Source organism: Moschus berezovskii, chromosome 8, assembly GCF_049115385.1.
Source record: "Moschus berezovskii isolate FMDL1 chromosome 8, NW_MosBer_1.0, whole genome shotgun sequence".
In the NCBI taxonomy this organism is placed as follows: Eukaryota; Metazoa; Chordata; class Mammalia; order Artiodactyla; family Moschidae; genus Moschus; species Moschus berezovskii.
In genome coordinates, this window is record NC_142467.1 from 99,222,758 (window position 1) to 99,246,981 (window position 24,224).

A 24,224-nucleotide genomic window follows, 5' to 3' on the forward strand; every position below is an offset into this window, starting at 1 on the left:
AACAGAAGCAGAAGATATTAAGAAGAGGTGGCAGGAATACACAGAAGAACTGTACAAAAAAGATCTTCACGACCAAGATAGTCACGATAATGTGATCACTGACCTAGAGCCAGACATCTTGGAATGTGAAGTCAAGTGGGCCTTAGAAAGCATCACTACGAACAAAGCTAGTGGAGGTGATGGAATTCCAGTTGAGCTATTTCAAGTCTTGAAAGATGATGCTGTGAAAGTGCTGCACTCAATATGCCAGCAGATTTGGAAAACTCAGCAGTGGCCACAGGACTGGAAGAGGTCAGTCTTCATTCCAATCCCAAAGAAAGGCAATGCCAAAGAATGCTCAAACTACCGCACAATTGCACTCATCTCACACGCTAGTAAAGTCATGCTCAAAATTCTCCAAGCCAGGCTTCAGCAGTATGTAAACCGTGAACTCCCAGATGTTCAAGCAGGTTTTAGAAAAGGCAGAGGCACCAGAGATCAAATTGCCAACATCCGCTGGATCATGGAGAAAGCAAGAGAGTTTCAGAAAAACATCTATTTCTGCTTCATTGACTATGCCAAAGCCTTTGACTGTGTGGATCACAATAAACTGTGGAACATTCTGAAAGAGATGGGAATCCCAGACCACCTGACCTGCCTCTTGAGAAACCTGTATGCAGGTCAGGAAGCAACAGTTAGAACCGGTCATGGAACAACAGACTGGTTCCAAATAGGAAAAGGTGTACGTCAAGGTTGTATATTGTCACCTTGCTTATTTAACTTATATGCAGAGTACATCATGAGGAACGCTGGGCTGGAAGAAGCACAAGCTGGAATCAAGATTGCTGGGAGAAATATCAATAACCTCAGATATGCAGATGACACCACCCTTATGGCAGAAAGTGAAGAGGAACTCAAAAGCCTCTTGATGAAAGTGAAAGAGGAGAGTGAAAAGGTTGGCTTGAAGCTCAACATTCAGAAAACAAAGATCATGGCATCTGGTCCCATCACTTCATGGGAAATAGACGGAAAAACAGTGGAAACAGTGTCAGACTTTGTTTTTTTGGGCTCCAAAATCACTGCAGATGCTGATTGCAGCCATGAAATTAAAAGACGCTTGCTCCTTGGAAGGAAAGTTATGACCAACCTTGATAGTATATTAAAAAGCAGAGACATTACTTTGCCAACCAAGGTCCGTCTAGTCAAGGCAATGGTTTTTCCCGTGGTCATGTATGGATGTGAGAGTTGGACTGTGAAGAAAGCTGATCGCCGAAGAATCGATGCTTTTGAACTGTGGTGTTGGAGAAGACTCTTGAGAGTCCCTTATACTGCAAGGAGATCCAACCAGTCCATTCTAAATGAGATCAATCCTGGATGTTCATTGGAGGGACTGATGCTGAAGCTGAAACTCCAATACTTTGGCCACCTCATGAGACGAGTTGACTCACTGGAAAAGACTCTGATGCTGGGAAAGGTTGGGGGCGGGAGGAGAAGGGGACGACGGAGAATGAGATGGCTGGATGGCATCACTGACTCTGTGGACATGAGTTTGAGTGTGCTCCGGGAGTTGGTGATGGACAGGGAGGCCTGGCGTGCTGTGATTCATGGGGTCGCGGAGAGTCGGACGCGACTGAGCGACTGAACTGAACTGAACTGAACAAACATCATCATAATCTAGTTTTAGAATGTTATTCATCACCCCAATAAGATCCCTTGTGTCTATCCACAATAAATCCTTACCCCAACCTCAATCACTAATCTACTTTTTTTCTCTGTATGTTTGTCTTTTGGAACATTTCCTATAATCAGAATCCTACAGTTAGACACATATACACTATGATACTATGTATAAGATAGATAAATGTATAAAATTGTTAATGAGACCATACTGTATAGCACAGGGAACTCTACTCCATGCTCTGTGGGGACCTAAATGGGAAGTAAATTTAAAAAAAAGGGGGGGCCAGGTTCGATGCATGAGACAGGATGCTCGGGGCTGGTGCACTGGGATGACCCAGAGGGATGGGATGGGGAGGGAGGTGGGAAGGGGGTTCAAGATGGGGAACACATGTACACCCAGGGCGGATTCATGTCAATGTGTGGCAAAACCAACCAATATAATATTGTAAAGTAACTAGCCTTCAATTAAAAAAAAAAGAGAGGGAAAAAAAGAGGGGATATATGTTTCTGTATAGCTGATTCACTTTGCTGTGCAGTAGAAACTAACACAACATTGTAAAACAACTATACTCCAATAAAAATTACAAAAAAAAAGAATGCATGAGAGTTCCCACTCAAACACTCAACCATCACCTCTGTCTTTGAACAGCATGGCTTGTAGGATTTTGGTTACCAGACCAGTGATCTAAACCATGTGCTCTGCATTGGAAATGTGGAGACTTAATTTCTGGAACATCTTTTTAAAAAAATTCTGTTTTTTTTTATTTTAAAATTTTGTTCACAAAGCTAATAACTTCAAGGAGCTAATGCTTAGTATAAAATTTACTACTTGGAAAGCACATTAGTTGAAACACTACGCTGACCTATTAACATGGTGTGTATGATCAGTTCAGTTCAGTTCAGTCGCTCAGTCATGTCTGAGTCTTTGTGGCCCCATGAACTGTAGCACACCAGGCCTCCCTGTCCACCACCAACTCCCAGAGTCCACCCAAACCCATGTCCCTTGAGTCGGTGATGCCATCCAACCATCTTATCCTCTGTCATCCCCTTCTCCTCCTGCCCTCAATCTTTCCCAGCATCAGGGTCTTTTCAAATGAGTCAACTCTTCGCATCAGGTGATCAAAGTATTGGAGTTTCAGCTTCAACATCAGTCCTTCCAATGAACACCCAGGACTGATCTCCTTTAGGATGGACTGGTTGGATCTCCTTGCAGTCCAAGGGACTCTCAAGAGTCTTCTCCAACACCACAGTTCAAAAGCATCAATTCTTTGGTGCTCAGCTTTCTTTATAGTTTAACTCTCACATCCATACATGACCACTGGAAAAACTATAGCCTTGACTAGACAAACTTTTGTTGACAAAGTAATGTCTCTGCTTTTTAATATGCTGTCTAGGTTGGTCATAACTTTCCTTCCAAGGAGTAAGCATCTTTTAATTTCATGGCTGCAATCACCATCTGCAGTGATTTTGGAGCAAAATAAAATTAGCCACTGTTTCCACTCTTACGACATCCATTTGCCATGAAGTGATGGGAACGGATGCCATGATCTTAGTTTACTGAATGTTGAGTTTTAAGCCAACTTTTTCACTCTCCTCTCTCACTTTCATCAAGAGGCTCTTTAGCTTTTCTTCACTTTCTGCCATAAGGGTGGTGTCATCTGCATATCTGAGGTTATTGATATTTCTCCTGGCAGTCTTGATTCCAGCTTGTGCTTCATCCAGCCCAGCGTTTCTCATGATGTACTCTGCATAGAAGTTAAATATGCAGGGTGATAATATACAGCCTTGACATACTCCTTTTCCTATTTGGAAGCAGTCTGTTGTTCCATGTCCGGTTCTAACTGTTACTTCCTGACCTGCATACTCAAGAGGCAGGTCAGGTGGTTTGGTATTCCCATCTCTTTCAGAATTTTCCACAGTTTATTGTGATGGGAAGGCTAAATACAAGTTTGCAGGCAATATACAAGTCTGCAACAAAGGGAGCTGGCAGTCTGAATATCAAAGATCATACAGCAAATTAAGGAAGTTAGCATTCTGTGTATGGAAATATGCAAGCCTCCAAGATCAGCAAATTCATTCCTTTCATACGCACCTCAGATCTCTGGGACCAAATCTTGTTTCTTTGTTCACCTCAAGGAGTGGCAATGTGAAAGAAGGCTGCTTCTTGCATTCCCCTGCCCTCCCACTCCAGTATTCCTGCCTGTGAAATCCCATGGACAGAGAAGCCTGGCAGGTTACAGTCCTTGGGGTTGCAAAAAGTTGGACAAGACTGAGCGACTAAACACAGCACAGAACCCCTCCCAGCTCCTCAGCAATCACTGTGGGGTGTTGGTGGTGGTGTATTGCAGTTTTGGGAGCCCTCATCCACATTTGGGGGCCAGAAATCACTGATGTCTGTGCCATTTATGGTTTATTGATATGTCAAGAGATATTTTCATTTCAGAGGGAGAAGTCTATTTCTTATTCAATATATTTCATTAAGAATGCTTGTGCTTAGTCACTTAGTTGCATCTGACTCTGTGACTCCATGAACTGTTAGGGGAAGCACACTGACTGAAACTGTCTACCCTGGTCAGACACCATAGTAACCATTTGCATGAGTTGTTTTACAACAGGAGGTCCTGGTAAGAAACATGGAACTAATAAGCCACCACCAACTGGAAGAGTTTGGGAAAGGTCAAAAGGTGACACCACGTGTCCAATCACCTCCCAGAATACTTCTCACTGGCATCCATCTTGGCTGAGCAATGTGTGTGCCACCAGGAAGGGTTCAGAATGAATGACCAAAGACAACCTGGAAACTTATCCATTCACCAGAAAACCTGAGACTTCAAGCCATGTGGCACAGAAGTTCTCCTGGGTTCCCTTACCCTACTGCTCTCTGCCCGGGTGCCCCTTCCCAATAAAATCTCTTGCTTTGTCAGTAAATGTGTCTCCTCAGATAATTCATTTCTGAGTGTTAGACAAGAGCCCGCTTTCGGGCCCTGGAAGGGGTCCCCCTTCCTGCAACGGACTGCAGCCCATCAGGTTCATCTGTTTCTGAGGATTCTCCAGGCAAGAATACTGGAGTAGGTTGTCATGTTCTTCTCCAGGGGGTCTTCCTGATCCAGGAATTGAACCTGGGTCTCCTACATTGCAGGTGGATTTTTTACCATCTGAGCCACCAGAGAAGTTTATTTCTGTGATCATAGATTGTTATCAAAACGTTCCTTGCTTTCCTAACATTTTTCAGGCTAGTGTAATGAAAAAAGTGCCAATGTATGGCAAAACCACTACAATACACCCGTGGCGGATTCATGTCAATGTATGGCAAAACCAACCAATATAATATTGTAAAATAATTAGCCTCCAATAAAAAAAGGAAATAAATAAATTTATATTTGAAAAATAGAAATAAAAAATGAAGTAAGAATTAAAAAAAGAAAAAAGTGACTAACATAGAAACCAGTGAAAAAACAGTTCCAAGGGAAAAACAAAAACAAAACTGGATTTGAGACACTTAGAAATATTGCTGAAGTACCATTACCTCAATACTCAGTTATAAAATGAAACATATTTGGGTCAGTTCTATTGACATTGATGAGCCCAGAGCCTATTATACAGAGTGAAAGAAAGAGAAAGACAAATACTGTATATTAATGAATATATATGGAATTTAGAAAGATGGTACTGATGCTTCTACGTGAAGGGCAACAAAGGAGACACAGACATAAAGAACAGACTTTTAAACCAAGTGTGAATATTTTGTGTGTGAATATTTTGTTTGTTAATTGCTTGAATCCAAAATGTGGACATAGTGCTGCATGCCCATTTACTTGTTTCCTTTCTTTAAATTTTCTCTTCTTTTTCAAAAGGTGTCAACACTATATGGAACCACAGAATCTAACAAACAACTCAGAATTCATTTTTATGGAACTCTCAGATGATCCAGATCTGCAGCCTTTGCTCTTTATCCTGTTCCTGTCCACATACCTGGTCACCATGCTGGGGAATCTACTCATCATCCTGGCTGTCACCTCTGACCCCCACCTCCACATTTCCATGTACTTCTTCTTCTCTAACCCATCCTTGGCTGACATCGGTTTCACCTCCACCACAACCCTGAAAATGATCTGGATATTCAGACTCACAGCAGGGTCATCTCCTATGCAGGCTGATTGATACAGATGTCCTTTTTTATGCTTTTGGGTGTTTGGATAGTCTTTTTCTGACTGTGATGGCCTATGACCAGTTTGTAGCCATCTGTCACCCTCTGTGTTACTTGGACATTATGAACCCATGTCTCTGTGGCTCACTGGTTTTGGTGTCACTTTTCATCAGTCTCTTGGTTTCCCAGATGCACCATTCCATGGTGATAAAATTCACCTACTTCAAAGATGTGGAAATTTCTCATTTCTTCTGTGACCCTTCTCAACTCCTCAACCTTGCCTGTTCTGACCCTTTCACCAATAACATAGTCATGTACTTTTGTTGGTGCCATCTCTCATTTTCTCCCTATCTTGGGGATCTTTTTCTCTTATAAAATAGTTTCCTCTATTCTAAGGGTCCCCTCATCAGGTGGGAGGTATAAAGCTTTCTTGACCTGTGGCTCTCACCTGGCATTTGTTTACTTATTTTATGGAACAGGCCTTGGTGTGTACCTCAGCTCATCCATCCAACAATCTCCCAGGAAGGATTGTGGCCTCGGTGGTGTACACTGTGGTCACCCCCATGCTGAACCCGTTCATCTACAGCCTGATGAACTGAGATAGCAAAAGGGCCATGTGGAGGTTCCTCAGCAAAACAAAAAATCATAGAAGAAATAAAAAAGAAATAAAAATATGCATAGACATGAATGAAAATGAAAACACAACAACCCAAAACTTGTGGGACACGGTAAAAGCAGTGCTAAAGGGAAGGTTCATAGCAATACAGGCATACCTCAAGAAACAAGAAAAAAGTCAACTAAATAACCTAACTCTACACCTAAAGCAACTAGAAAAGGAAGAAATGAAGAACCCCAGGGTTAGTAGAAGGAAAGAAATTGTAAAAATTAGGGCAGAAATAAATGCAAAAGAAACAAAAGAGACCATAGCAAAAATCAACAATGCCAAAAGCTGCTTCTTTGAGAGGGTAAATAAAATTGACAAACCACTATCCAGATTCATCAAGAACAAAGGGAGAAAAACCAAATCAATAAAATTAGAAATGCAAATGGAGAAATCACAACAGACAACACAGAAATAGCAAGGATCGTAAGGGACTACTATCAGCAATTATATGCCAATAAAATGGACAACTTGAAAGGAATAGACAAATCATTAGAAAAGTACAACTTTCCAAAACTTTCCAAAACTGAACCAGAAAGAAATAGAAAATCTTAACAGACCTGTCACAAGCATGGAAATTGAAACTGTAATCAGAAATCTTCCAGCAAACAAAAGCCCAGGTCCAGATGGCTTCACAGCTGAATTCTACCAAAAATTTAGAGAAGAGCTATCACCTATCCTACTCAAACTGTTCCAGAAAATTGCAGAGGAAGGTAAACTTCCAAATTCATTCTATGAGACCACCATCACCCTAATACCAAAACCTGACAAAGATGTCACAAAAAAAGAAAACTACAGGCCAATATCACTGACGAACATAGATGCAAAAATCCTTAACAAAATTCTAGCAAACAGAATCCAAGAACACATTGAAAAGATCCTACATCATGACCAAGTGGGCTTTATCCCAGGGATGCAAGGATTCTTCAATATCTGCAAATCAATCAGTGTAATACACCACATTAACAAATTGAAAAATATAACAGCAGATGAAGCAACTGACAAAGAGTTCATCTCAAAAATATACAAGTAACTCCTGCAGCTCAATTCCAGAAAAACAAACGACCCAATCAAAAACTGGGCCAAAGAATTAAACAGACATTTCTCCGAAGAAGACATACAGATGGCTAACAAACACATGAAAAGATGCTCAACATCACTCATAATCAGAGAAATGCAAATCAAAACCACAATGAGGTACCATTTCACACCAGTCAGAATGGCTACTATCCAAATGTCTACAAGCAATAAAGGCTAGAGAGGGCGTGGAGAAAAGGGAACCCTCTTACACTGTTGGTGGGAATGCAAACTAGTACAGCCACTATGGAGAACAGTGTGGAGATTCCTTAAAAAACTGGAAATAGAACTGCCATATGACCCAGAAATCTCACTCCTGGGCATACACAGCGAGGAAACCAGAACTGAAAGAGACACATGTACTCCAATGTTCATTGCAGCACTGCTTATAATAGCCAGGACCTGGAAGCAACCTAGATGTCCATATGCAGACGAATAGATAAGAAAGCTGTGGTACATATACACAATGGAGTATTACTCAGCAATTAAAAAAATACATTTGAATCAGCTCTAATGAGGTGGGTGAAACTGGAGCCTATTATACAGAGTGAAGTAAGCCAGAAAGAAAAACATCAATACAGTATACTAATGCATATATATGGAATTTAGAAAGATGGTAACGATAACCCTGTATACGAGACAGCAAAAGAGACACAGATGTATAGAAAAGTCTTTTGGACTCTGTGGGAGAGGGCGAGGGTGGGATGATTTGGGAGAATGGTATTGAAACCTGTATGTTATCATATGTGAAATGAATCACCAGTCCAGGTTTGATGCATGATACTGGGTGCTTGGGGCTGGTGCACTGGGATGACCCAGAGGGATAATATGGGGGGGGGGAGGTGGGATGGGGGTTCAAGAGGGGGAACACATGTACACCCGTTGTGGATTCATGTCAATGTATGGCAAAACCAATACAATATTGTAAAGTAATTAGCCTTCAATTAAAATTGAAAAAATTAAAAATAGAACCAAAAAAACCCCAAGACAATATTGTAAAGTAAAAAAACCCAAAAAACAATAAAACACATTTTGTGTCCTAAAAAAAAAAATCTGTTAAAAAATTTTTTTTTAATTCTCATTGATTCTAATTTTTGTTTGTTAACCACATGGAGCTTAAAGCCCTCTTAGATTTTTGTAAGTTAATTGTTATTGGAGTATATTTGCTTTACAATATTGTGTTAGCTTCTGCTGTACAGCAAAGTGAATCAGCTATATGTTTTTATATACCCCTTCTTTTTTGGATATCCTTCCCATTTAGGTTTCCACAGAACATTGAGTAGAGTTCCCTGTGCTATTCAGTAGGTTTTCATTAGGTTGGGGATAGAAACTGAAATTTGTCTATTTGTACTCTAGTGTAGCACAGCAAGGGCAGAGATTAGGCACAGCTCTACTTTGTCCAACATTGAATAAATTACCCACTACCTCATAAGAAAGAGTAAAGTCAATTTAACAATTATACATCCAGTATTTTTCTTCTGTCTTGAAACTTCTACAGACATCTCTAAGAAGACTTGCAAAAGAGAGAAAACAATTACGGTTTGCGTTAAAATAGTAAAAATATGGTTTGCATTTATTATCAGGACATTCAACAGAATCTATTTTCTCTAATGGTAACTGCAAGATTAAGACTCATAGAACAAAGAGTGGGGTTTGACTATTTCTGCACATAGTAAAGGGATAAAAAGTGAGGACAGAAATTTTTCAATGACACATCGAACACTGAATGTGAGAAGATTCTTGTTTTCTTTACAGATAGTCATCATGTAAGGAAAACCAAGGCAAGTACAAAGCAAATCTCTAATGTACTACAGAAAGACCAATATCTATCTTTTATATACACCGTGTCTTCTACACTCATCCTTAGCACTGACTCTAATGTCTGATTCCCACTCCCCACAATGCTGTTACTTCAGTTTAACACTATTACCACTACCCACATATTTTAAAGAGCCCCAATACTTCCCTCATCTCTCTATAATCAACTCTACTCAATCGCCATTTGGGCTTCCCTTGTGGCTCAGCTGGTAAAGAATCTGCCTGCAATGCAGGAGACCTGGATTAGATCCTGGGTTGGGAAGATCCCCTGGAGAAGGGAAAGGCTACCCACTCCAGTATTCTGGCCTGGAGAATTCCTCATGGGGTCGCAAAGAGTCAGACATGACTGAGTGAATTTTACTTCACTTCACTTCAAGGATACTCAGGTTTTCCCAGGTAGCTCAGCTGGTAAAGAATCTACCTGCAATGAAGGACACTTGGGTTCAGTCCCTGGGTTGGGAAGATCCCCAGGAGGAGAGCATGGCAACCCACTCCGGGACTCTTGCCTGGGAATCTCATGGACAGAGGAGCCTAGTGGGCTACAGTTCAAAGGGTCGGAAAGAGTCAGACAACTGAAGTGACTTAGCTAAAATGCATAGTTCATGTGCATAGTAATACATTTTGCTGTGGATTAATTATTTTTGATGTCCCAACACCCAGTGTCTTCTTCTCATAGACAGTGAGGTTTCTGTGTGGTGGGCACTATCTGAGATCCTGTCACAGATCCAAACTCCTGGTTTTCCTACCATGTGTGTTTCCCTGCCACTGAGTGTGAGATGTACATAGAGACCCACTTCCATCAACAAGAATGAGGAAGAAATGTTGGGAAGTAATAGGGAATGGAGTATGATAATCTGACTATTTTCCTGGTGCCTCTCTCTGGTATTCTTGATGGCTCACATTGCTAAAACCCAGCTGCCCCACCAGGAGGCCATGTGTCAAGGAACTGAAGGAATTCTCTGGATAATATTGTGTGAACAGGTGAATCTTACCAACAACCTCATGAATGTGCTTGAAAGTGGACACTTGCTGATCCAGCCTTGAGATGCCTGCAGCCCTGGCTGACACGTTGATTGTGACCATCTGGGAGATCCACTGAAATATTTAATTAAAGTATCAGTTATTAAATTGTAAGTAAAGATCAATAGTTTTCTAATATGCCAATGTCAATAAAGAAAAAACCTTAGAACTCAAGATTCATTGGTTTGGTGGTGGTTTACTTGCTAAATTGTGTCTAACTCTTGTAACCCCATGTGAAGTTTCATTAAAATTGGCCAAAAAAAGAGAAGGTATCCTTAGAGACTGTGAAAATGGAAAGTATGTCACATCCATAGTATAGACCTAATGCTTTGTAGATTTCATGATTGATACTATCAATTTATAGATATCAAAGTAACACATTGCATGGCTAAATTGAGGGAAAAAGTCTGAATTTTGTGTTAGTTCAGTTGCTCAGCCGTGTCCAACTCTTTGCTACCCCATGAATCACAGCATGCCAGGTCTCCCTGTCCATCACCAACTCCCGGAGTTCACTCAAACTCATGTCCATCGAGTCGGTGATGCCATCCAGCCATCTCATTCTCTGTCGTTCCCTTCTCCTCCTGCCCCCAATCCCTCCCAGCATCAGAGTCTTTTCCAATGAGTCAACTCGTTGCATGAGGTGGCCAAAGTATTGGAGTTTCAGCTTCAGCATCAGTCCTTCCAAAGAACACCCCGGATTGATCTCCTTTAGAATGGACTGGTTGGATCTCCTTGCAGTCCAAGGGACTCTCAAGAAGTGAGAAGTAATAAACAAGAATATAGGAAAATTTTCTTCTGAGGAGAAAAGGGACCCAGATGCTTCCCAGGACATTCACTTTTCTGCTTTTCATGTTCCATTAATATTAACAAGTCTCCAGAGATTGGGACAACATGGACCAACTGGCTCATGATGAGCTTCAGGCACTGAATGTTAAGGTCACATCATTGTAAATAATTGGCCAGTGCCTCTAGTTCATTAGTTTGCCAGTTCTAATATTGTGGCTCCACACCTGCCTTGATGCTGATGGAGGGGCTCTCCTGTGTATCACAGACCAGGGGTTTACTTGAAACTGCATGACCTGAGCTGTACAGTGGGGTCTGCAGTACCCAGTAGAGAGGAAAGTCTACCCACTTCTAGTTTGTTTCCAGGGAATTTTTGTTGAGATCATGTTGGTGCAGTGAATCTGGGTACATATTACAAAGCAGATGAGCAGGACCTGAGCCTTGAATGGCTTGGAGCACATGATCTTTATAGAGGATGAGGCATGTGTGGTGGGCAGGATATGAGATGCTCTCACTGATTTCAACTCCTGGTTTTCATCCCATTGTGTATTTCCTCCCATCGAGTGTGAGCTAAAGTAAGGAAATGAAAACAAGTTATCCTTAGAAACAATTATTAACTCTGGAAATGGAAAGCGTACACATCCTTGGCATGGACTTCATGCTGCATAGATTTCATGATTGATACATGGATTTTCAGCTCGCAAAACCACACACTGAGTGCCAAAATGAGAAAAAATCTTACTTCCTGTGACTTGGAAGTAAGGAGCAAGAGTACAGGGAATTTCCTCCTGAGGAGAAGAGGGACCCAGACTCATCTTAGGACATTCACTTTTCTCCTTTTCCTGTTCTGTTAATATTAACAAGTCCCCAGAGATTGGAATAATATAGACTAACTGGCTAATGATGAGCTTTATGCATTGAGCCCTAAGGTCATATCATTGTAAATAATTGGCCAGTGCCTCCAGCTCTTTAGTTTGCCTGCTCTCACGTTGTGATCTACGTTTCTGTCTCCATCCTTTGTAGGAACGTACATCAGAATGTCCAGCCTGAGTCTGTCTTCCTGTCTGTCCTGAGGAGGGACCCTGAGACTTCATCACACACCAGGCAGGAGAGAGGCAGTGAGTCTGTGCTCTTTGGTCATGTTCCAGCAGAGATGCAGCCCAACCCAGTAAGTGCTGGGGGAGATAATGATGATGAAGGGAGTTTGGGAGCAATCTACATGGGTTTGGAATTGTTTTATATTTATTGCTTGAGTACATCTGCATAATTTCTCCCCAATTATATGTACACACATTACTATTATTTTTATAAGAAGAGAGAAGTGAAATATTTTATGCAACATGTACCAGTTCAAGGGGCTTTCCTGGTGGCTTAGTGGTAAAGAACCTGCCTGACAATGCAGGAGACGTGGGATTGAATCATGGGTCAAGAAGATTCCCTGGAGAAGGAAATGGCAACCCACTCCAGTATTCTTGCCTGGGAAATCACATGGACAGAGGAGACTGGCAGGCTACAATTCATGGGGTCTCAAAGAGTCAGATGCAAATTAAGGAATAAACAACAGCAACCAGATCATGAGTTAAGACAGTGTTAAAACCAAGTTTGAAGCCAGTGATTTTAGACAGACTGACTGCAGATGCAAGGTAGGGAAGTCCCCCTGCCACCCCAAACCATCGTGCCACTTCCCTGTCAATCCTGTCAGATTCCCTGCTCACTCTGCCCCTCCCATTGGAGTTTTCTGGAGGTAGCTCTTGCTGTGTCAGCTTTAGGAAGAACATATGAGATCACAGGCACAGAGCAGAGAAATGATTGCCACTTGATACTCCAGGGTAGATCTCTCTGTTGACATTGTTTCTGGATTTCACTTCATCTGTCCACTTTCTCCTCTGTACTGATGATCAGCTGACTCAATCATGAAAGCAGACACAAAATCAGAGTCTTGTGGTCCATTCCTACTCAGGTAAATTAAAACAGTTTAAGATAATATACTCCAGATGTGTATGTTGCTATATCTCTGTACTTTTGCTGAAAACTTTCAGAAAGTCTGAAAACAGTGAAATTTGGGGTATGAGACTCAGAGAAGAAAAACTTTATTTTGAATCTTTTATGCTCCACTAATTCTTAGTGTGTTATGGGGAAATTTCTTAGAATCTGTGAGACTTAGGATTGTCAACAGACTTGATTCCTCATTGGTACAAATCCACTGAATTAGGACTAAACAAATAATGGTAGCTCTCTGTGCAATAATTATATGATGGATGAAGAGAGGGCAAAATATATTTTTTATATTTTGTTACTAATAATGATAAGGCTAATTCCCCTGTCATCAGATTTAATTATCTCTTCACCTGATGCTGTGGTTTCCTCACATCCCTGACAGGAGATTTTTGCTTATTTTATTGTTTAGTTTATTGTGATTTTTGTTTATACAAGTACATTCTTCATAATGAAGAGAAATGACTGAGGTTTATTTCCAATTCCTCAGAGCCTATATCTTGGTACCACAGTGGAGGTGACAAGGATGAAAAACCCATTTTAGTGTTGAATAAACCCTTCTATTTTTCACAGAAACTATGTGTGGGCAATATAGCTTCCATACAGTGGACCATTCAAGCTAGTGTTTTCATCCTTTTCAGAATGTCCCATAGGACCAGAGACAAGTTAAAATACTGCTCGTTTTTTCCTATATTATGGGACTTTGGGATCTATCACTTTCTATTCAATAGCCTCTACAGCATTCAATCACTGAGAAATCACTGAAGACATTTTCATGAATATGGGGGAAAAAAGAGTCAGAAAAGAAGAGGACATGCACATCTTAATACATGGGCCAAGACATATTTTAGGATTTCATGTTTTCTATGCTCCAGCTCTGAGACAGGAAAGGCTTTGATCTCTTTGCCTTATAACCCATGAAAGGTCATTAAACTGGGGGGAGTTTATTTTATTAATGAGTATGATATCCCAATAATGATTGAAATTCTTTATACAAGTGATTGATTATTTATTAGGTTCCAAACTTCCCTTTAGGTGTGATATACATTGTAGGGCAAATATTGGACTGAATTTCCAGGAAGGAACAGAAACACAGAGACGTGGAGAGATTGCACATACTCCACTTACAGGGGGTGAAAGACCCAGGACTCAAACCCTGATCTGCTCATACTTACCCAAGTTCTCAGTTCTCCCCTGTACCTAGTAAGTTCTCCACTGTACCTAGTAAGAGTTTCTTTTCAAATCTACTTGGGTCTCAGAAGTGACAGGGAAGATAAATTGTTTCATCTTCTTTTGGTTCAGGGGGTGTATCTGTGAATTATGAAAGTGATACAGCAGTTTACAGAGGCCATAATGACCCTAACATGGAGGATTATAGGGTTTTCAATGATTAGCCATGCATTTTGCTGTCCAGTTTTGAAATCTAAGGTTGAGAAGATTTTCTATATAAGATGAAAATGTGCAGCTAATGTGAAATTATCACAAGACTGACTTCAATGATCTTTTCAAAAGATACCTTATTAAAAGATAGTGCAGTTGTCAAAAATGATTTTTTCATTGAAACAAATACTGTGGCTCAGAGGTTAAAGCATCTGCCTCCAATGCGGGAGACCCGGGTTTGATCCCTGGGTCGGGAAGATCCCCTGGAGAAGGAAACGGTAACCTACTTCAGTATTCTTGCCTGGAGAATCCCATGGATGGAGAAGCCTGGTAGGCTACAGTCCGCGGGGTCACAAAGAGTCGGACACGACTGAGTGACGGAACGGACGGACGGACGGACGAATATTAATTAGTAAAACTGATTATGAATCAATTGTTAGAACTTGAACGACTAACTACCACTCACGTACTACATACAAATCTTCATTTGTTTGATATATAGAGAGGTACAAGAATTTTCATAGGATTGTTGTAAGCAGAAACTGATATGAATAAAAATATAATACATATAAATTAAATATTCATTTAATGTATAAACTATATTAAAGTATGTATTATTGCCTTTAATATATATGTCAAAGATATATTTTAAATTTGTTAAATTTATATTGCTTTCTATAAATGTACATTTATGAACTGATGAAATGTCTTTCCTTATGCAACAATGTGTGTCAGGAAAACGAAGTAGTTGTATGTACTTCACAGAGAGATGGAACCAAAATGTCGTGTAAAGAAGTGCATTTCAGGGGCAATATGGATAGCATTCTGTTTAGAGAAGATTTTATTAAAGCTGGTTTTGGATACATAAGTGAATACCGACATTATGGAAACATTTAGAAGGAAACAAGCCCATCGACTTCACAACACTGGCTGCTTTTGGGGATGTGCATGGAGAAGAATGGGATTGAAGTGAGATGCCACAAAAATTTCAATGTTTTAAATTTTTGTAAAATATGACATCTGAAGCAAATATAATTAATGTCCATATTTTCAAAGTAGGTGAAGTATTCATGATAGTATTAATAGATATAATAATCATGGACCTTCTTAGTGTTGTGCAGTATTCTAAAGTGGTGTTTATTAAGCCCAACTTCACAGAAGGGAGACCAAGAAATTCACATGTAGAGATCCTGGAACCGGTTCTAGACTGAGGCTGGGGTAACTGAGTATTTTTAAAATATGCATATATAAATAATAGATCAATTGGACCTGAAAACCACTGTTCTAAGCAACATTAATGATTTTTCTTTAAAATTTCTTGCAATAGTCCTATTCAGTTCAGTTCAGTCGCTCAGTCATGTCCGACTCTCCGTGACCCCATGAATCACAGCACGCCAGGCCTCCCTGTCCATCACCAACTCCCGGAGTTCACTCAAACTCATGTCCATCGAATCGGTGATGCCATCCAGCCATCTCATTCTCTGTCGTCCCCTTCTCCTCCCGCCCCCAACCTTTCCCAGCATCAGAGTCTTTTCCAGTGAGTCAACACGTCGCATGAGGTGGCCAAAGTATTGCAGTTTCAGCATAGGTAGGTTCAATTACTATAATAATTTCATGGATAAGGAAACTGCCCGGATGTGTTTTCATTATTCTGTTTTGATCTTTTACACAATTAAGTTATAGCTTGAATGCCAAAATAATGAACCAGAATTACCTTTTAAAGGCAGAAGTGTAAGAATTGCAATCCCTGTATCAGGAAGGATTGACATGGAAATTTGTTACATCGTGATAAGAAGGTTGAGTTCTGACCTGACTGTGAAACCTCCCCTGAAACTCCTCAACTATAAATAAGAGTGTTTATGATCAGGAGAACAAGATCACCAGGTAAAAGGCACTCAACATCAGTTAATATGAAGACATGCAAGTTCAAATGTAAATTAAATATCATCTTGTATATGTTAGGATGGCTATTATATATAAAAAAAAAAGCAACAAATGTTGGTGAGGATACGGAGGTAAGTGAATCTTTGTACTTGGTTGGTGGGAATGAATATTTATAGACACTAGAAAAAACAGAATGAAGGTGCCCTGAAAAAGAAAAAACTGCAATGAACTGAAATAGAACTACCACAGGACCCAACAACTTCACTTTAGAGTACATGCTAACAAAATGAACTCAAAACCTTTAAGAGATATGTGCGTTCCCTTGTCCTTGTGATATTATTTTAAATAGTGAACTATGGATACGTGTCTGTTGACAGATGAATAAATAAAGAAAATGCACTGTGTATATATAAATGATGGGCTATTATTCACTCATAAAAACAAGGAAATCTTGCCATTTGTGACAACATGGATGGACCTGAAGAATATAATGCATATTAAAATATATACACCAGACATAGACAATCAAATACTGTATGATCTCACTTATGTGTGGAAGTGAAGAATATCAAGCTCTTAGAACCATAGTTTAAACTGTAGTTGTGAGGACTGGTGGTGGAGAAAGTGGGGAGATGTTGGTCAAAGGGTACAAACTTTCAGTTATAAAATGAGTAAGTTCTGTGGATCTAATGTACAGCCTAGTGATTATAGCTAATAATTCTGCACTGTGTTGTTGAGATTTGCTAAGAGAGTTTGGCTTACCTGTTAATACACACACACACACACACACACACACACACGCAAAGAAACTATGTGAGGTGATGGATATGTTAATTAACTTGACTGTGGTAATCATTCCCCATGTATATATGTATTTAAATCGTCCTTTTGTATATATTTAAAAAGCTTCATCTCGCACAACCCAAATATATGCCATTTTGTCGATCACTTCAATAAAATGAAAAAAAGAAAAACAATGAAGTAGTATTATCATGTCAGTACAGAACAGAGTCCAAGCAATGTGAAGTAGTCTCATACTTCAGACATTTCACTGAGATGGTTTGAAACAAATAATCCTGTGTAAGGTAAAAAATTTCAAGAGGGTTAGTTAAATTTCATTATCATTTAATCATTGACAATACTGTGCACTTGAACACTATCTTTGTAGTCACCAACACATTAGACCTTGTGCTCTTAATTAAACAAAGTTGATTAAAATTTGAAGTCCACCAAAGTCAAATATATGGAATATATACTAAATGACTTATAAAAGACAGCTCTGATATTTGAGTAATCTCTATTTCATGAAGGAAGGAAGACAGAAAAACAAAGGATGAATAAAACTCTGAAGATCAAACAAAATGTTTCCGATTATGAACATTCATCTTTGATTTAGAATCCAGGTGACATAGTCTTGAATTTCATAGAGATTTGTAAAAAGAAAAGTGGGAGAACTATCTAGAATTGTATTTGAGAAAATAGGATTTATGTAAATGACTGAAATTTTTAATATTTGATTTATTATATATTTTCTTAGATGGGGAAGGGAATCTCTTATTCTATAAGGGAATCTTTATCATCTCTAAAGAAGTATGCTGTATTTAACTGAGGTCATGGATATATTATCTCTAGCATTCTTATTTCTTTCACTTTTCAGTGAAGTTTTATAAAGTAAAAATGCATAGACAGATGTGAATAACACAGAAACCAATGAAGAAAGAATTCTAAGCAGATAGTCACACTGAGAAATATTGCTGAAGGAACTGGGGTGTATGATCTTAGAAATGAATTGCTTGAATCCAAAATATGGACACAGTACTGCATGTCGTTTACTTGTTTTCTTTCTTCCAAATCTCATTTCTTTTTCAAAGGTGTCCAAGGTACATAGAACCACAAAATCTAACACAGAATTTAACAAGTGTTTCAGAATTCTTCCTGCTGGGCCTCTCAGATGATCCAGAACTGCAGCCTTTGCTCTGTGTCCTGTTTCTGTCCATGTACCTGGTCACCGTGCTGGGAAACCTGCTCATCATCCTGGCCATAATCACTGACCCCCACCTCCACACCCCCATGTACTTCTTCCTCTCCAACCTGTCCTTGGCTGACATTGGTTTCGTCTCCACCACAGTCCCCAAGATGATTGTGAACATCCTAACTCAGAGCAGAGTCATCTCCTATGGGGGCTGCCTGACACAGATGTCTTCTTTTATCCTTTTTGGATGTATGGATGGTATGCTTCTGTCTATGATGTCCTATGACAGGTTTGTGGCCATCTGTCACCCACTGCACTACCTGGTCATCATGAACCCACACCTCTGTTTCTCTTTAGTTTTGGTGTCTTTTTTGGGTAGCCTTATGGACTCCCAGGTACACAATTTGATTGTGCTACAACTTACCTGCTTCAAAGACGTAGAAATTTCTAATTACTTCTGTGACCCTTCTCTTCTCCTTAAACTTGCCTGTTCTGACACTTTCACCAATAATATAATCCTGTATTTCACTGGTGCCATTTTTGCTTTTGTCCTTTTCTCGGGGATCTTTTTGTCTTATTACAAAATTCTTTCCTCCATTTTGAGAGTCCCATCATCAGGTGGGAGGTATAAAGCATTCTCCACCTGTGGCTCTCACCTGACAGTTGTTTGCTTATATTATGGAACAGGCCTTGGTGTGTACCTCAGCTCAGCCATCTCACAATCTCCCAGGAAGGATTTACTGGCCTCAGTTATGTACACTGTGGTCACACCCATGCTGAACCCCTTCATCTACAGCCTGAGAAACCGAGACATCAAAAGAGCCTTGTGGAGGTTCCTTAGCAAAGCAATCTAACCTCCATTTGGAGTGTGGGTTGGAAAATGTAGCAAAATTAGCATCTGGATCTGAAAAGTCTACCTCTCTTGTGACATCATTTGTAGCCCTTAGAGCCTTCTTACCTCTCCTTGTTTTACACCCGAATATTGTTTCTTTATATATGTTTTTAAGGAGATCAATCCTGGATGTTCATTGGAGGGACTGATGCTAAAGCTGAAACTGCAATACTTTGGCCACCTCATGCGACGACTTGACTCACTGGAAAAGACTCTGATGCTGGGAAAGGTTGAGGGCGGGAGGAGAAGGGGACGACGGAGAATGAGATGGCTGGATGGCATCACCGACTCTGTGGACATGAGTTTGAGTGTACTCCGGGAGTTGGTGATGGACAGGGAGGCCTGGCGTGCTGTGATTCATGGGGTCGCGGAGAGTCGGACACGACTGAGCGACTGATCTGATCTGATCTGATCTCTGATATATGTTTTTGATGGGGCTGGGAGGGTCTTCTGGGATTCTGTAGATATCAAAAATACTGTGTGACTGAATCTTATTGTATTTAAGGAGGAGTCTCTCATGTATTGTGGTGACCCACATACTAGAAAGACGAACAACTCCATTTTTACATATTTAGATAGTATATTTTTTGGGAAGCTGTTGTTTATTTTCCAGCTGATTACTGTGCTTTAAATCTGTGTATGCAGTCTATGTGGAGAAGGCAATGGCAACCCACTCCAGTATTCTTGCCTGGAAAATCCCATGGACAGGGGAGCCTGGTGGGTTGCAGTCCACGGGATCGCAAAGAGTCGGACACAACAGAGCGACTTCACTTCCCTCACTTCACTCACTTCATACTGTATCACTGGAGAAGGAAATGGCAACCCACTCCAGTATTCTTGCCTGGAGAATCCCATGGATGGAGGAGCCTGGCGGGCCATGGTCCATGAGGGCGCAGAGTTGGACGTGACTGAAGTGACTGAGCACACACGCACGCATGCAGTCTATGTGTGAGGATAAATGTCACTGCCTCGCAGCCTTGATTTTTCTCAAAATCATCTGGGAAGCTTAAAAATACTCACTGTTTTGCAATATCGTGAATCTACTACAATAAAATAAACTAAAAAATAAACTGACAAATGAGTCTCACTGCCAAAGAGTCTATTTATTTTATTCTTATTTATTTATTTTTAAATTTACTTATTTAATTTTTTTATTTTTAAAATTTATTTATTTTAATTGGAGGGTGGGATTATTTGGGAGAATGGCATTGAAACATGTAAATTTACTTGTTTTAAAGGAGGATAATTCCTTCACAATGTTAGAGTTAGGGTGTCCTGAACTGAAGATTTTAAAATAGTACTTATTTTTATTTTTGGTCATACCATGCAGCATGTGGGGTCTTACGTCCCAGACCAGGGATTGAACTCATGCCTCCTGCATTGAAAGGGGGAATCTAATCCACTGGACCAGCAGGGACGTCCCAGCATGAGGATTTTTAAACACACTGAGGCTGGTTCTAGCATGTGGCCAAGGTTGGAACTTCTTTTATTTTTTAAATATTTATTTATTTATTTTTATTGGAGGCTAATTACTTTACAATAGTATATTGGTTGGTTTTGCCATACATTGACATGAATCTGCCCCGGGTGTACATGTGTTCCCCTTCTTGAACCCTCTCCCACCTCCCTCCTCCCACCTCCCCATATCCATCCCCATGCACCAGCCCCGAGCATCCTGTATCATGCATCAAACCTGGACTCGTGATTCATTTCACGTATGATAATATACATGCTTCAATGCCATTCTCCCAAATCATCCCACCTTCACCCTGTCCCACAGAGTCCCAAAGCCTGTTCTATACACCTATGTCTCTTTTGCTGTCTCGTATGACCTAAATCAAATCCCTTATGATTATACAGTGGAAGTAAGAAATAGATTTAAGGGACTAGATCTGATCGATAGAGTGCCTGATGAACTCTGGACGGAAGTTCGTGACATTGTACAGGAGACAGGGACCAAGACCATCCCCATGGAAAAGAAATGCAAAAAAGCAAAATGGCTGTCTGAGGAGGCCTTACAAATAGCTGTGAAAAGAAGAGAGGTGAAAAGCAAAGGAGAAAAGGAAAGATATAAGCATCTGAATGCAGAGTTCCAAAGAAAGGCAAGGAGAGATAAGAAAGCCTTCCTCAGCGATCAATGCAAAGAAATAGAGGAAAACAACAGAATAGGAAAAACAAGAGATCTTTTCAAGAAAATCAGAGATATCAAGGGACTATTTCATGCAAAGATGGGCTCAATAAAGGACAGAAATGGTATGGACCTAACAGAAGCAGAAGATATTAAGAAGAGGTGGCAAGAATACACAGAAGAACTGTACAAAAAAGATCTTCACGACCAAGATATTCACGATGGTGTGATCACTGACCTAGAGCCAGACATCTTGGAATGTGAAGTCAAGTGGGCTTAGAGAGCATCACTACGAACAAAGCTAGTGGAGGCGATGGAATTCCAATTGAGCTATTTCAAATCCTGAAAGATGATGCTGTGAAAGTGCTGTACTCAATATGCCAGCAAATTTGGAAAACTCAGCCTTGGCCACAGGACTGGAAAGGGTCAGTCTTCATTCCAAACCCAAAGAAAGGGAATGCCAAAGAATGCTCAAACTACCGCACAGTTGCACTCATCTCACACGCTAGTAAAGTCATGCTCAAAATTCTCCAAGCCAGGCTTCAGCAATATGTGAACCATGAACTTCCAGATGTTCAAGCAGGCTTTAGAGAAGGCAGAGGCACCAGAGATCAAATTGCCAACATCCACTGGATCATGGAGAAAGCAAGAGAGTTCCAGAAAAACATCTATTTCTGCTTCTTTGACTATGCCAAAGCCTTTGACTGTGTGGATCACAATAAAGTGTGGAAAATTCTGAAAGAGATGGGAATCCCAGACCACCTGACCTGCCTCTTGAGAAACCTGTATGCAGGTCAGGAAGCAACAGTCAGAACTGAACATGGAACAACAGACTGGTTCCAAATAAGAAAAGGAGTATGTCAAGGTTGTATATTGTCACCCTGCTTATTTAACTTATATGCAGAGTACATCATGAGGAACGCTGGGCTGGAAGAAGCACAAACTGGAATCAAGATTGCTGGGAGAAATATCAATAACCTCAGATATGCAGATGACACCACCCTTATGACAGAAAGTGAAGAGGAACTCAAAAGCCTCTTGATGAAAGTGAAAGAGGAGAGTGAAAAGGTTGGCTTGAAGCTCAACATTCAGAAAACGAAGATCATGGCATCTGGTCCCATCACTTCATGGGAAATAGATGGGGAAACAGTGGAAACAGTGTCAGACTTTATTTTTGGGGGCTCTGAAATCACTGCAGATGCTTATTGCAGCCATGAAATTAAAAGACGCTTACTCCTTGGAAGGAAAGTTATGACCAACCTAGATAGCATATTAAAAAGCAGAGACATTACTTTGCCAACCAAGGTCCGTCTAGTCAAGGCTATGGTTTTTCCCGTGGTCATGTATGGATGTGAGAGTTGGACTGTGAAGAAAGCTGATAGCCGAAGAATTGATGCTTTTGAACTGTGGTGTTGGAGAAGACTCTTGAGAGTCCCTTGGACTGCAAGGAGATCCAACCAGTCCATTCTAAAGGAGATCAATCCTGGGTGTTCATTGGAAGGACTGATGCTAAAGCTGAAACTGCAATTCTTTGGCCACCTCATGCGACGAGTTGACTCACTGGAAAAGACTCTGATGCTGGGAGGGATTGGAGGTGGGAGGAGAAGGGGACGACAGAGAATGAGATGGCTGGATGGCATCACCGACTTGATGGACATGAGTTTGAGTGAACTCTGGGAGTTGGTGATGGACATGAAGGCCTGGCGTGCTGTGATTCATGGGGTCAGAAAGAGTTGGACACGACTGAGTGACTGAACTGAACTGAACTGAACTGATATAGGGTTAAGGTTCCCATCTTTCTAAATTCCACATATATGCATTAGTATACTGTATTGATGTTTTTCTTTCTGGCTTACTTCACTCTGTATAATAGGCTCCAATTTCATCCACCTCATTAGTACTGATTCAAATGCATTCTTTTTGATGGCTGAAAAATACTCCATTGTGTATATGTACCAAAGCTTTCTTATCCATTCGTCTGCAGATGGACATCTAGGTTGATTCCATGTCCTGGCTATTATAAACAGTGCTTCGATGAACATTGGAGTACATGTGTCTCTTTCAATTCTGGTTTCCTCGGTGTGTATGCCCAGGAGTGCGATTGCTGGATCATATGGCAGTTCTATTTCCAGTACAGCCACTATGGAGCCAGTGTGGAGATTCCTCAAAAAACTGAAACTTCTGATCTAAGTCAGATCTTTCAGTCAAATGTAACTTTTATATCATGTGTCCTAACTGCTCATGGAAAAATGTCCCAGATCCTAAAGAGATCTGAGCTCATGGGGAAAATACGAAGAGCCTGCTGTAGTAACAGACAATGTGCCTGCATGTATACTCAGTCAGTAAGTTGCATCTGACTCTAGCGACCCCATGGACCGTAGTCTGCCAGGCTCCTCTGTCCATGATATTTTCTAGGCAAAAATACTGGAGCTCCATTTCCTTCTCCAGGGGGTCTTCCTGACCCAAGGATAGAAACCACATTTCTTGAATTGGAAGGCAGTTTCTTTACTACTGAGAAGCCCAACAGGCAGTGTGTTTTCCCCATTATTGCTGATAATGATTTTTCACATATAGCCTCTTTACACCATAGAATGTGGTCTCTATAGCCTATGTGCTGTTTATAAAACTATTGTCTCTACTCTAAACTCACACTTATATACATTTCCTTGGGGTGTGGCTCTTGAAATGATTGCTCTGGTTTTTATCTTACATACATTCAGTTCAGTTCAGTTCAGAGGCTCAGTTGTGTCCAACTCTTTGCGACCCCATGAATCACAGCACGCCTGTCCATCACCAACTCCTGGAGTT

General features: G+C 40.5%; 1 protein-coding gene and 1 pseudogene across 1 annotated transcript; both read left to right on the forward strand.

Annotated features, from left to right (window-relative positions):
• Positions 1 to 5,526: 5,526 nt before the first annotated feature.
• Positions 5,527 to 14,554, forward strand: LOC129558833 (olfactory receptor 7E178-like; annotated as a pseudogene).
• A 3,739-nt stretch (positions 14,555 to 18,293) lies between these two features.
• On the forward strand, positions 18,294 to 19,250 carry LOC129559053 (olfactory receptor 7E178-like). The gene has a single exon (XM_055430496.2). The coding sequence runs from the start codon at positions 18,420 to 18,422 to the stop codon at positions 19,248 to 19,250; it is 831 nt and encodes a 276-aa protein (XP_055286471.1). The 5' UTR covers positions 18,294 to 18,419.
• The last annotated feature ends 4,974 nt before the right edge of the window (positions 19,251 to 24,224 follow it).

Excerpts from the sequence above, each read along its gene's own strand:
- LOC129559053 (XM_055430496.2), top strand. The coding sequence starts at position 18,420 with ATGTACCTGGTCACCGTGCTGGGAAACCTGCTCATCATCCTGGCCATA.